Source organism: Bos javanicus, chromosome 13, assembly GCF_032452875.1.
Source record: "Bos javanicus breed banteng chromosome 13, ARS-OSU_banteng_1.0, whole genome shotgun sequence".
NCBI lineage: Eukaryota > Metazoa > Chordata > Mammalia > Artiodactyla > Bovidae > Bos > Bos javanicus.
The window spans coordinates 79,408,233-79,422,217 of NC_083880.1; the positions used below are offsets into that span (position 1 = coordinate 79,408,233).

General features: G+C 46.9%; 1 protein-coding gene across 2 annotated transcripts in view; it reads right to left on the reverse strand.

The window, feature by feature from the left end:
* The window catches only part of ATP9A (ATPase phospholipid transporting 9A (putative)), a 127,052-nt gene that overhangs the window by 45,284 nt on the left and 67,783 nt on the right, over positions 1 to 13,985 (reverse strand). For both annotated transcript variants that reach the window (XM_061437975.1, XM_061437976.1), the window contains exon 14: positions 3,931 to 4,143. In XM_061437975.1, coding sequence (XP_061293959.1) covers positions 3,931 to 4,143 — 213 coding nt within the window. The remainder of the gene's footprint in view (positions 1 to 3,930; positions 4,144 to 13,985) is intronic.

The following is a 13,985-nucleotide window of genomic DNA, read 5'->3' on the forward strand; positions in this document are numbered from 1 at the left end:
TGAAATTAGTAAGACTAATAATAGTTGGGATTCCCTGCAATGCTGGTGGAAGAGTAAAATGGTTAAAAAAAAAAAAAATCCCGGGAAGCGCTCTTGTAATTTACATAAACATATTCATTCAGTTTGACCCGCGGGATTTATTGACCATTTACTAAAAGCCTCACAACACCCTCTTGTCCCATGCCACAGAGCCACCGTGAAGATAAGAAACCTGCCCAGGTGTGGAGCTGGGAACCCAGGATCCACGTGCTCCACTGTCTCACTCCAGCTGCCCCTACGGACGTGGCCTGGTGTCTTGTTTAATGTAGACTCCTAGTGCCTGGCCCACGGGAGGCCCTCAGAGATACCTGGCCAAATCATGAACCCAGTTACACCATTTATGCAAACATCAGGTGCAAGGATGCCCGTTAGAAATGTTTCTAACTACTGCTGCTTGAAATGAAGGCATAATCTAAATTCCAGAAATATGAGCAGTTAAAAGATGTCACGGTCCATTCAGGGGCAGTAAATCTGAAGAACTGTATTCTAATAATACTCAACAAAATTTAGAAACAGTTTATTTTTGTATATGGTGTTAGAAAGTGTTCTAGTTTCATTCTTTTACAAGTGGTTGACCAGATTTCCCAGCACCACTTGTTAAAGAGATTGTCTTTAATCCATTGTATATTCTTGCCTCCTTTGTCAAAGATAAGGTGTCCATATGTGCGTGGATTTATCTCTGGGCTTTCTATTTTGTTCCATTGATCTATATTTCTGTCTTTGTGCCAGTACCATACTGTCTTGATAACTGTGGCTTTGTAGTAGAGCCTGAAGTCAGGTAGGTTGATTCCTCCAGTTCCATTTTTCTTTCTCAAGATCGCTTTGGCTATTCGAGGTTTTTTGTATTTCCATACAAATTGTGAAATTATTTGTTCTAGCTCTGTGAAGAATACTGTTGGTAGCTTGATAGGGATTGCATTGAATCTATAAATTGCTTTGGGTAGTATACTCATTTTCACTATATTGATTCTTCCAATCCATGAACATGGTATATTTCTCCATCTATTAGTGTCCTCTTTGATTTCTTTCACCAGTGTTTTATAGTTTTCTATATATAGGTCTTTAGTTTCTTTAGGTAGATATATTCCTAAGTATTTTATTCTTTTCATTGCAATGGTGAATGGAATTGTTTCCTTAATTTCTCTTTCTGTTTTCTCATTATTAGTGTATAGGAATGCAAGGGATTTCTGTGTGTTGATTTTATATCCTGCAACTTTACTATAATCATTGATTAGTTCTAGTAATTTTCTGGTGGAGTCTTTAGGGTTTTCTATGTAGAGGATCATGTCATCTGCAAATAGTGAGAGTTTTACTTCTTCTTTTCCAATTTGGATTCCTTTTATTTCTTTTTCTGCTCTGATTGCTGTGGCCAAAACTTCCAAAACTATGTTGAATAGTAGTGGTGAAAGTGGGCACCCTTGTCTTGTTCCTGACTTTAGAGGAAATGCTTTCAATTTTTCAAACTCAAAATGGATTAAAGATCTCAACATAAGACCAGAAACTATAAAACTCCTAGAGGAGAACATAGGCAAAACACTCTCTGACATACATCACAGCAGGATCCTCTATGATCCACCTCCCAGAATATTGGAAATAAAAGTAAAAATAAACAAATGGGACCTAATTAAACTTAAAAGCTTCTGCACATCAAAGGAAACTATTAGCAAGGTGAAAAGACAGCCTTCAGAATGGGAGAAAATAATAGCAAATGAAGCAACCGACAAACAACTAATCTCAAAAATATACAAGCAACTCCTACAGCTCAACTCCAGAAAAATAAATGACCCAATCAAAAAATGGGCCAAAGATCTAAATAGACATTTCTCCAAAGAAGACATACAGATGGCTAACAAACACATGAAAAGATGCTCAACATCACTCATTATCAGAGAAATGCAAATCAAAACCACTATGAGGTACCATTTCACACCAGTCAGAATGGCTGCGATCCAAAAGTCTACAAATAAGAAATGCTGGAGAGGGTGTGGAGAAAAGGGAACACTCTTACACTGTTGGTGGGAATGCAAACTAGTACAGCCACTATGGAGAACAGTGTGGAGATTCCTTAAAAAACTGGAAATAGAACTGCCTTATGATCCAGCAATCCCACTGCTGGGCATACACACTGAGGAAACCAGAAGGGAAAGAGACACGTGTACCCCAATGTTCATCGCAGCACTGTTTATAATAGCCAGGACATGGAAGCAACCTAGATGTCCATCAGCAGATGAATGGATAAGAAAGCTGTGGTACATATACACAATGGAGTATTACTCAGCCATTAAAAAGAATACATTTGAATCAGTTCTAATGAGGTGGATGAAACTGGAGCCTATTATACAGAGTGAAGTAAGCCAGAAGGAAAAACACCAATACAGTATACTAACTAACGCATATATATGGAATTTAGAAAGATGGTAACGATAACCCTAAAAAAAAAAAAATTTAGAAACAGGCATGATAAAACATTAAGTGAAAAAAAGGAGGATGCAAAACCTTTGCCAATATTAATATTGTCATTTTTTTAAGAAAAAAATACATTGAAACCTAGTAGAGGGGCTATATTTCAAATTAATGAAAATTGGTATCTAGTGGTGTCTAAAAATGGTTTAGTGAAAGGTTTAGCAGAAAAGTAAAAGAATCCGGGCTCTGAAAACAAACTCTGGTTAAAGCCCTCACCCTGTCACCCAGGGGGCTGGTGTTATGAGTCAGTCACAGAAAACAGCGACTTCAGCCGGAAGGAGAGTTTTCTAGGGGACACCACCTTAGCCAAGAAACCTACGTTAGAACCTCTGAGAGCGGGACACACCAACGTCGTGTGAGTCCAGACACCAAGGCCGGTGCCAGAAACGCGTAACCTGACATCATCATAGGCAAAGCTCAGACAGACACAACCCAAAGGACACGCTGTGAAACCGAGGTCACACATAAAGTTAACACCCCCAGTAATCCCTCTCCTATATGCACACCAAGGGAACTGAACACACGTGTCCACACAAAAACCTGGACACAGAGGTTCACAGAAAAACAGATATAAACATTCCACAGGCCCATCAACCAGAGGACAAACGGAACACAGTGTTATCCATTCAAAAGCATACCGTTCATTCAAAACAAGGCACGAAGAATTGAGCCACACCCCTACGTGGATTAATCTTGAAAACACACGCGAAGCAAAAGAAATGAGGCAGAAAACGAGACACAGCAGGTGTTTCCACTTGAACGCAACATCCAGAACAGCCAGTCTACCCAGACAGAACGCAGGTCAGGGCTCGCCAGGGGCTGCGGGGAGGAGTGGTGGGGGTCTGTGGGAAGACTGGCATGGAGTGCTTCCTTTCGGGGTGGTGAAAATGCACTAAAGTCGAGTGTGGTGGGGACTTCCCAGGTGGTCCAGGGGTTAAGACTCCGCCCTCCAATGCAGGGGACACAGGTTCGATGCCTGGTCAGGGAACTAAGGTCCCACATGCTGTCGGGCTACTAAGCCCACACGCAGCAACGACTGGGTCCAAGCACCACGACAGAGACCCTGTGCAGCCAAAATAAATAAAAATTCACTAATCAATAAATAAAATCAACTGTGGTGAGGTTACAGAACGCCACGAAAATACTATTAACACTGAGCTGTATTTCCATTAAAGGGGCAACTGCATGCTATGTGGATTGTATCAATAAAGCTTTTTGAAGGAATGTGGTTCATTTAAGGGACCTGTGTCCCGTGCGCTGTCTGTCTGAACCACACAGATCTCTTGCTCTTCCCTGATTTATGATGCATCTCAAGGTCAAGACTGCTCCTTCCGGAGGAAGGGCGGGGCCTTTAGGGGCCCAGCATCAACCTGGCTCGCGGGCCTCGCCACGCGGCGCAGCCGGGCGGCGGGCGTGCGCGGGGCTTACCTCGTCCGGGCTGGACGCCTGGTACACGCGGCAGGAGTCCTCGTACTGCTTCTCGGCCTCGGCCTGGTCGGTGACGCCGTTGGACTCGTACACGGGGGTGACGTTGTGGCAGAGCGCGATGGCCTTGACCGCTTCGTGCACGCGGCTGCTCATGGTCCGCCGCACCTTGGTGGTCGGCGCGGAGCCCTTCTGAGCCGGCGGGTCCTGGGGCTGCTGCGGGAGAGGAGAACAGCGAGGCAGAGGAGAACAGCGAGGAGGACCAGGACACGGAGGGGCCTCCGGGGAGGGAGGGGCCGGCGGACTCGCGGCTTCCCGCCCGCCGGCCTGCTCTAGCACGTGCCACCCTAGGGGCACGTGCCACCCTAGGGGCGCGCACTTCAGGGGTTCAGTCCTTGGGGCTCAGCCAAAAACAAACACAAAATAAACAAAGGAAGAAATGACAGTCTAGGGTACGTGGGCGATTCTACCCAGGAATGGTGGGTGGTGTCGGGGGCTCCGCTACACTGCCAGCGATGCTGGTGTTTCAGACCAGGACCTCAGCACTGCCGACATTTGGGGCTTCCCTGGGGGCTCAGTGGTAAAGACTCTGCCTGGCAATGCAGGAGATGCAAGTTCGATCCGTGGGTCAGGAAGATCCCCTGGAAAAGGAAATGGCAACCCACTCCAGTATTCTTGCCTGGGGAATCCCATGGACAGAGGAGCCTGGTGGGCTACAGTCCATGAGGCTGCAAAGGAGATGGACATGACTAAGCGAGTAAACAGCAACTGCTCACTCTTGAGAAGGATGATTCTCTATTGGGTGGGGGCGCATGCTGTGTGTAGCAGATGCTCAGCAGCGTCTCCGTCTCCATCTCCTAGACTCCAGAAACAACCCCAGGTGTCACAGGAGAACAAACAAAAAATGTCTTCAGAGGTTGCCACATGCCCCATGGAGACCAAAATGCTGCCCAGTTTAGAGCCACCGTTTTACCTGTACATTCCTTGCAGTTTAAAATGGAAGACAGCCTCAATGGGGCTCTAAAGGGCAACGAACATCCCAGGGCAGGGCAGGGAGAATGTCAGTCAAGACACATTGCAAAATGGTACCAGAAGTGCACTCAAGGTCGATTTTCAAGAGTTAACTGAAGTGTGCTCAAGCTCTGCCTTTGGCACCGACCAAGGACCCTAATTCTTGTCTAAGAAGCGGCTGCCCAGCCTACACAGCCCTCATCCACCTCTTCACTACACCTTTCAGCACATGGCTTGTCCTCCTTATGGGTTAAGTCTTGGGGAAAAGGTTTTGAGCAACACGGTAAAAAGAAAAGCAGAGACATTACTTTGTCAACAAAGGTCCGTCTAGTCAAGGCTATGGTTTTTCCAGTGGTCATGTATGGATGTGAGAGTTGGACTATAAAGAAAGCTGAGCACCGAAGAATTGATGCTTTTGAACTGTGGTGTTGGAGAAGACTCTTGAGAGTCCCTTGGACTGCAAAGAGATCCAACCAGTCCAACCTAAAGGAGATCAGTCCTGAGTGTTCACTGGAAGGACTGATGTTGAAAGCTGAAACTCCAGTACTGTGGCCACCTGATGCGAAGAGCTGACTCACTGGAAAAGACCCTGATGCTGGGAAAGATTGAGGGCAGGAGGAGAAGGGGACGTCAGAGGATGAGATGGTTGGATGGCATCACCGACTCAATGGACATGGGTTTGGGTTGACTCCAGGAGTTGGTGATGGACAGGGAGGCCTGGCGTGCTGTGGTTCGTGGGGTCGCAAAGAGTTGGACACAACTGAGCTTCTGAACTGAACTGAAGGTGAGAAATCTGAGTCTGATACTCGGGTTAGGTGTCAACAGCTGTGTGGCCTCAAGCAAGGCCCATCTGCCCTCTGGGCCTCGGTTTCCTGCCAATGAGAGGAGTGGGCTAGGGGCTGGTTTTCAACCCACATGTGGAGTAGCGGAACCCCGAGAAAGGCACTCAGCAGCATCAAACGTGGAGGACAAGCAGTCCCATCCCCACCTGTGTACCGTCAGGTACCATGAAGGCTCTGCTTTGAAGAATGGGTTCTACTGCTTTGCTCTGTGCTGTGCTGAGTTGCTCTACTGCCTTAAAATATAACAAAAAATTAAGGCCACTAGAAAGACTACTTGTCAGTAGTCTATGAGTTAGTGATCAGTAAAACTGAGATGCCTCCCATGACCCACCTGACCAGCCTCTCTCCAAGCTCCTTATCCGGCCTCAGCGCCCTTGCTCTTGCTGTGCCCACTGCCTGGAAGACTGTCTCCCACATCTCTGCAGAACTAGCTCATTCCACCTCGTCGTTCAGGCCCCAGATTCAACGTCACCTCCTCAAAGATGCCTTCCCCTGACCCCCTAATTGGCTCTGCCTCATGTGCCCACCCCACTGGGAACCACGGGCTGTTGTCTTCACTGACTAAAACTGGCTTGTTTACCTGGTAATTCTCCTGTTAGATCGTGAGAACAGATAGCTTGTCTACTGAATTCTAGTACCAAGGGCAGGAGATAACTTGCCTCTGATATTTGTTGAACAAACAACTTAATTTTCCTGAGATAATGGTGAGAAGTCCTCATCTGACACTCTCCCTCCCCCCCACCATTTTTAAGAAGAAATAAATATCAAATTGACCAACATCGGTTCCAGATTTTAAGTCACAATTTAGGACAAAATATCAGAGCCTCCCTACCTCCACAACTGAGTCTCAGAAGCGAGAGCTGTTTATGAGTTACTATATAGTACATCCCATTAAAAACATATTTTATCCAACAGAGGAGAAGCGATCTGATCTTTTAAAATGAATCATGTTTTATACCCATGAACACATGGTTGCCCAAAATAGAGAACAGATGGGTTATGAGAAACAAGAAAAGACTTTCATTTAATTTTTTAATACTATTTTTAGCAGTGGCATCAGACTGCTCAGGTAATTAGACAATTACTAAATTATTCTGGTCACGCAGGCACACACACCGCTCTGGCTTCCTGCTCTGTTAACCTCTGGTGTCAAGAGGACACGGGTTTCACTTCCAGGCCAAAGGGCACTGCATGGTAACAATAATTAGAGTAATATATCAGAACTACAGTTTAAATGAATCATTATTTGCCAAGTGCTTTTAATTATAAAGAATTTAACTCTAAAATTATAACGAGGACTGAAGATTTACAGAAAGGTCCCCTCTCGTAGTGAGGCTAAATCAAGAATGTTTTTTTTTTTTCTTCAAAGTTCTGTAATTTATGTTCTGGCCGTGGACGTGTGTCTTCATTTTTTTGCCCACATTCCTCAGCACCTGGACCAAATTATTATTTACCATTAGGAGCAATAACAAGACCTTTGACAAAGTAATTGCTCTGGCTGGCAAGTTTCAGCAACAGTGGGTCTGAAGGGAAGGCTGAATTAAGGGTATCTTTCACAAACCTTTGGGTTTTAGAAGCAATCTGATTATGTCTACAGGAGTCAGATACTTCCACTAATATTTTAAATGTGGGATAACACAGAGCCCTGGGGCTTTGCATTCCAGGTGAAACCACTCCAGAGCAAGGCAAAAAGAGAAACACAGCCCAGATTTTTGCAAAGACCCGACTCTCAGATCAAGGAACTACTTGACAATAAACTAGAAGACGGCGACTGAATCAGACCAACGTCGCAAGCAACTGACTTGCTACCTCCACGTTCCTTTGTCTCTCTCTGAAATTGACATGTATCCCCCTTTACGACTAAGATCGTTTTGGCCTGTCTCAGGTCAGATTTGGAGAGGGAAATGACAACCCACTCCTGTGTTCTTGCCTGGAGAATCCCATGGACAGGGGAGCCTGGCAGGCCATGGTCCATGGGATCGCAGAGAGGCGGACATGACTGAAGCGACTAAGGACACACACTACTAAGATGTTTCAGGGAAGACGGGTCACAACCACCGACTCTGATTTAACTTGCAAATAAAAGGCTCCTCCACGCACCAAATGGTGATCCGCACATACCAGGAAGGCACTGGCCACTACGAGGGGCTCGGCCAGCGTTTGCACTGGGTCCGGCTGTTAAGCATCCCCACGTTGCCCATATGGAAAAGCTTCCCATTGTACAGTGTTTATCTCCAGCCTCCTCCCCATAGGCCCTTTAACCTACACACATTTCTTCTTACTTAAAAAATACCAGGGGAAAATAAAAACAGATGTGGTATCCACAGAGGCAGGTTACGGCCCTTTCTGCCCTACGGGGGAAGCCACGGGTCCTCTTAAGGAGGGCAGGACACGCTAGGCCCTCGTGAGGTCAGAAGTCGGGTGAAGAATCAAGCTCTCCGCACACACAGGCCCCTGCCTCGGGCCTGGGGTGGGTGTCCCGCACCGCGGGGTGTCTCGGTCATTCCACGCCACCCCAGCAAACAAATGAGACCTGGAGACTCCATGAAAAAAAAGAGGCCTCCGTTTCTCGTTAATAATCCATGGCAAGGGTATTTCCCGATGAGAACCCCAGCCTATATTTCAGGAAAGAGTAATACAAAAACTAAATGCTCAGTCACCATGAATATCCGCCTTCTCTTACCCATCTTCTATTCCAAATGCAGTGAAAACACTACCACTTCTGAACATTCACAAGATCAACAGATACCACAAATGGGTTGCAACTGCTTAAAAGTACACTACTGAAGAGAAGGAATTCCTGTTTCAACAGGTCCACATCACTCTCCAAATAAAGCTCAGAGCTGATAACTCATTAACCTCAAAGGGCCACTCTTCTAGAGACAGGCTCAGAGCTACAACTTCCAAATGAATCAACTGACTTACAGGCTAAGTGACTGAATAAATATAACATTTACTGCGTAATAGCTGGGCTTCCCCAGTGGCTCAGAGTGTAAAGAATGGGACTGCAATGTGGGAAACTGGGTTCGATCCCTGGATCGGGAAGATCCCCTGGAGAAGGGAATGGCTACCCACTCCAGTATTCTGGCCTGGAGAATTCCATGGACAGAGGAGCTTGGTGGGCTACAGTCCATGGGGTCACAAAGAGTCAGACACGACTAAGCAACTAACACTTACCATGTGACAGTACACACCTTTCTGTATGACAAAGCCAACAAATTTCAATTTATTGAAACGGAACCACATATAACACAGGGGTTCTCAGCTTGGGAGATTCTGCCCTCCCCCTTGGGCAGTGTCTGGAGATACGTGGGGCTGTCACAAAGAGCAGGGGGAGTGTGCTACACGCAGCTAGACAGTGGAGGGCACGCATGTTGCCGGACAGCCTGCAACGCACAGGCTGGCCCCACAACCAAGAACGATCCCGCCATGATCCCGTCATCGCGGCAAGGCCGGGAACCAGACACGCACCCTCTGCTGCCACAGAACCAGGGTCAGGACGGTGAGACCAACCTGTGCAAGTGCTCAACTGGAGCCTGTCGATTTAAGGTTTGAATTTTTTACTTTCGTTTTGAGTTTTTTAAATACTGCATTACAATATGATTTGTCTTAATGACTGCGTTTTTTTCCATCTCAATGAATTTTCCTTCCGAGGTGCACTCCTCACTCTACCCTATCTGGCCCTGTTATAAAACCATTCAAAAGGGTCATAACTACGACATGTGTGGGGAAAAAAGGGAAGCTGGACAGTGTTATTCTAACAGTGGGTCTTAGGCAGAAATGCTTCACTGAATAACCAGGAAAGACTTTAAGAAATCTAAATATATATGCCCAGGTCCTGGTCACTTAAAGAATACAGTAGGGTCCAGGCATATATACATATTTTTCAATTCTACACATAATTTTGATCCTCAGCTCTAGTTTAAAGGAATTACAAAAATATAATGACTTCTTGTTGGAAAGAAAAAAGAACCAGAGAGAGAGAAACACAGCAGACATCTCCGCAGACGCACAAAGGCAGTCAACCGGCATGGCGTTTTATGCAGTCAGGTGTTGGTACCGGGAATCTCCGACTGATGTGGATACAGGTGACCTCAATTTTTTTTCTTTGTACCGATCCACATTAATTTATTTTTTCTGTAGTCAAAAAACAAAAAAATGCATCTTAAGAAAGGACTGGAATTCTTTTTTAATGACTAAAAAACAAAGTAAGCTCTGTGTCCTAGAGAAAAACACACGAGACGTGCGCGGGGTGTGCTCGGCTGTGTGCTTCTCTGTGCTCCCTATGGATGCAGAAAGCAAGAGACGCGCCAGCTGGGCACAGCACCCACTGACGGCCGAGCACACTCACACACTCACCAACATACTCGTTAAACAGAAAAGGGAAAAACCGCTCAGTAAATTCCAACTCTACCAAATCCTACAACAGTATCAGAGACAAACTATTAAGTGAAAAATCACAGTTCACAGATCAAAATATGTGTAACAAGGTGAACTATGTTTTTAAAAAAAAAAAAAGAATGTACCCATATAAAACAGCCTAGAAGAACACTCAAAACCACTAGTCTTGGTTTTCTCTGACAAAGGACACCACGTGGCTCCCAGTCATGATTTTTCTCAGACACATGTATCAATAAAAGTTAAAGATACTTCCACTTGCCAGGGTGAGTAAAATAAAACAGATGATTCCATATTCCAGGCAATATACAGACTGCTGCTGCTAAGTCACTTCAGTTGTGTCCGACTCTGTGCGACCCCATAGACGGCAGCCCACCAGGCTCCCCCGTCCCCGTCCCTGGGATGCTCCAGGCAAGAACACTGGAGTGGGTTGCCATATTCTGACCATGTTGAGAAAAAAATTTAAGTACCTTTCCCACATGTGTATTCAAGTTATACTGTACATTGAGAAACAGCAAAAGATTATAAAATGACGTGTTAAAAAGAAGAGAGCATATTTCACAGAGTTAGCTAAAAGTTCAAAATGACATATGCTGAGGATTATAGATTTAAAATTATAATTATTTAAAATTACAGATTCAAATTGTTGTATCTGTTTGTCATAAAGGAGCATGAAGTGCTGACACAGGCCGCAACCTGGAAAAACCTTGGAGATGTTACGCCAAGTGAAATAAGCCAGGTGCAAAAGGTATTGATTGCTTCCAGGCATCTGAGATGTCCAGAATGGGCAGACCCACAGAGACAAAAAGTAGACGGGTGGTTGCCAGGAGCTGGGCAACGGTGGGAGTCTAAGAGGTAGGGAGGGTCCCTCTTTGGAGTGGTGAACACACGCTGACATTAGATAGCAGTGGTGACTGCAGAACACTGAGGATGTACTAATACACCCTGACCCGTACGTTTAAGAGGACAAATGTTATGGTTTGTGAGCCATCTCTCAATTTTTTAAAGGTGTCAGTAAGTGAATCAATAAGCCAGAGGAAAAATCATCACATCTCCCTAGCCTGTCATGGGTTTCCCTCATAATGTGTTGGCCATTTCTTTGTGGTTTGTTTGGGCCTGTATTAATCATCTGGAGTTTCCCTGCAGGAATCTTGTAAAACCACCTGCCTTTTTTATGAGGTTAATTTAGTTAAATAACATCCCTAAAACCAGTCACCTAGACACTCATAAAACACAGTCTGTATTCCAATGTTTCGAAAATAAACAATTCCAGAATTCTGACTCCTTCTAAAGGACACTTCAAGGACTGTACCTGACGAATGTTCGTCTGATAAATTGAGGGAGGGTCCCAGGTCAATCTTCATGCTCTTAGTAAGGTTTAAATTTTGCTTTAATTTTGAAGATGAAACTGAAGTGTGCGTGAACACTCAAATCTTTCTTTCCTGCACCTCCACGGGTCACCTTGCACCCTCTGCTTTGGAGTTCACAGATCTAGAACAGCGATATTCTGAAAAATAACGGCGGACCTTAGATTCAAGGTGGGCTTCCTAGGTGGCGCGGTGATAAAGAATCCCCCTGCCAGTGCAGAAGATGCAGGACCGATCCCTGGGTCAGGAAGATCCCCTGGAGAAGGAAATGCAATCCACTCCTGGGGAACCCCAGGGACAGAGGAGCCTGGTGGGCTACAGTCCATGGGGGTCACAAAAGAATCAGACATGGCTGAGCAACTAGATAATTAGAATCAAAGCAGCTGCAGCGCCTCTGTTGCCCTTTGGAATCACCTGGTTCACCTGCTAAAATTTGTAAGTCCAGCCACCACTCCGAGAGCTTCTGACTCGGTCCCTGGCCATCTCACCCAGGAGTTCCAAATGCTGTATTTAGGAGACACTGCTATAAACATCCTATTATTAATCCCTAAAGGGCAGATGGACGGCTGTAATGGGCTCGGGAGAATCCCACTGAGGGGGTGGGTACAGTGTAAGATTGGATTGTGGGGATAATTCCACAACTCTGTAAATTTACTTGAAAAAAGCATTAAACAGTACAGTTAACATCGCTAAATGTTATGGTATGTATGTTATACTTCAATAAAGCTGTTAAACACACACACACAGGAAAGGCTTCATATTTGTCCTCACAAAAGAATCTGTGAGGCAGCTTTTCGCTGTCCGGAGAGAAGGGTGCAGATGGCCTCCCTGGGGGAGGGGTGTCCACACCAGCCCCAGCCTCTCCCCATCACACCCCGTTCTTTTAAACCAAGGCCAGGATGGGCAAGTCAATTTATGAGCCTCTGCTAAGGAAGGGTGCTGAGAGTTCACCGTAAAAAAGGCTGTTTTCTGACTCTCAGCACTTGACAGAGAGGCTTATCTGCGCTCCCCCAAAATGGGCCACAAAGCTGAACCAGACAAACATCGGAGAAAGGGTGGCTTCTGTCAATACCACGAGCTCTTAAAAATACCAGGATGGGCAGGGGTGTGCCTCCTGCCAGGGCTCGTACTGCAATGCACGACGCCATCTAACGTAACCGTCGGCAGGCCGGCACCGCTGACACGGGGCTCCGAGGGGGGCGGGACCCGGCCAGGGGCTGAGAAGCGTGACGATCCACACGGTGACCCCTGCGGGGGAGTCCGGAGGGCACTAGGGGGCGGTTCAGAGGGAAGACAACTCCAAGACACAGAAGTGAAGTGGCCGACCCTGGCCGGAAAGCTGCAGGCCGTGGTGTACTGGGGTGAGCGGGAGGAGAGGCTGAACCATGGGCGAGGGTGGGGAGGGGATGCAGGCCACGCTGGACACCACAGATCCTGCTGCCAGGACCAGGGCGGGGAGGAGCGAAGCAGGGAAACCCTGCAGGGTCTCTGCAGACAGCCAGGCAAGGGAGACTGCAGCTTCTGCCTGTTGAGCGAGAGGGGATGACAACCAAAGCCAAGCAGGTGGTCTAGGGGGGCGGGCCTGTGACTGCAGGCAGGTGGCCACTTCCCAAACCCCCGGACGGAGCTCACAGGGCAAAGGGGCACTGTGCTTACAAAGACGAGAACGACTTTGAGCACACAGGGGATGCAGGGAGAAGGACGGGATGTGGGTACACTGCTCTCCTTATGTGTGAGCAGGGATGCCAAGGATTCCAGGCTAAAGCTCCAGGTCGGGTCGATGCCGACACGGGAGCCATCAGCTTTGACAGGGCGGCAGAAGCTGGCAGAGAGGGAAGCCCCCTAGAGAGTGACACTTGGAGCCCAGCACAGACCCCACGACACGACGCTGGGAGACGGGTCAGACAGAGGGGGAAAGGAACCGGGGTGGGCTGTGGCTTCTCCCCCCAGCCCAACCGCATCCTTGTGATTTTCCAACAGTCTTAAAGTCCATCTTTGAAAAAGGTCCACGGATCCATTTAGAGTCAAGCCACGATGCCCACACAGGCAGCCAGCGGAATGGCAGGTGCTTCGTGCTGGCTGTAGGTAATGACTCGACGTGGATCGAGCGAGCTGTTCTTCACGTAAAACCCACGCTCGCTTCCAGACTCCGCTCCCCACCCGCTGCGCTCAGGAGACGCCCCGGACATCCAGGTGTGCCGGCTGGCAAACGTCCCAGAAAATGAAACGTTGACTCTGACTGTGCCGCTAAGCACGTAGAGAGTCCCTCTCCGATCCTTACACAAAAATACATTTTTAACTGGCCTTCTGACTACAGAATCAGTATCTACTTGGACAAATTCAAGCAAAATATGGCCTCTTTATTCTCTTGTCCTCAAACCACTGTCATAACCCATAGCTGGTCTAATGAGATCTATGTTAGCTCTGGGTGTGTTTTCAG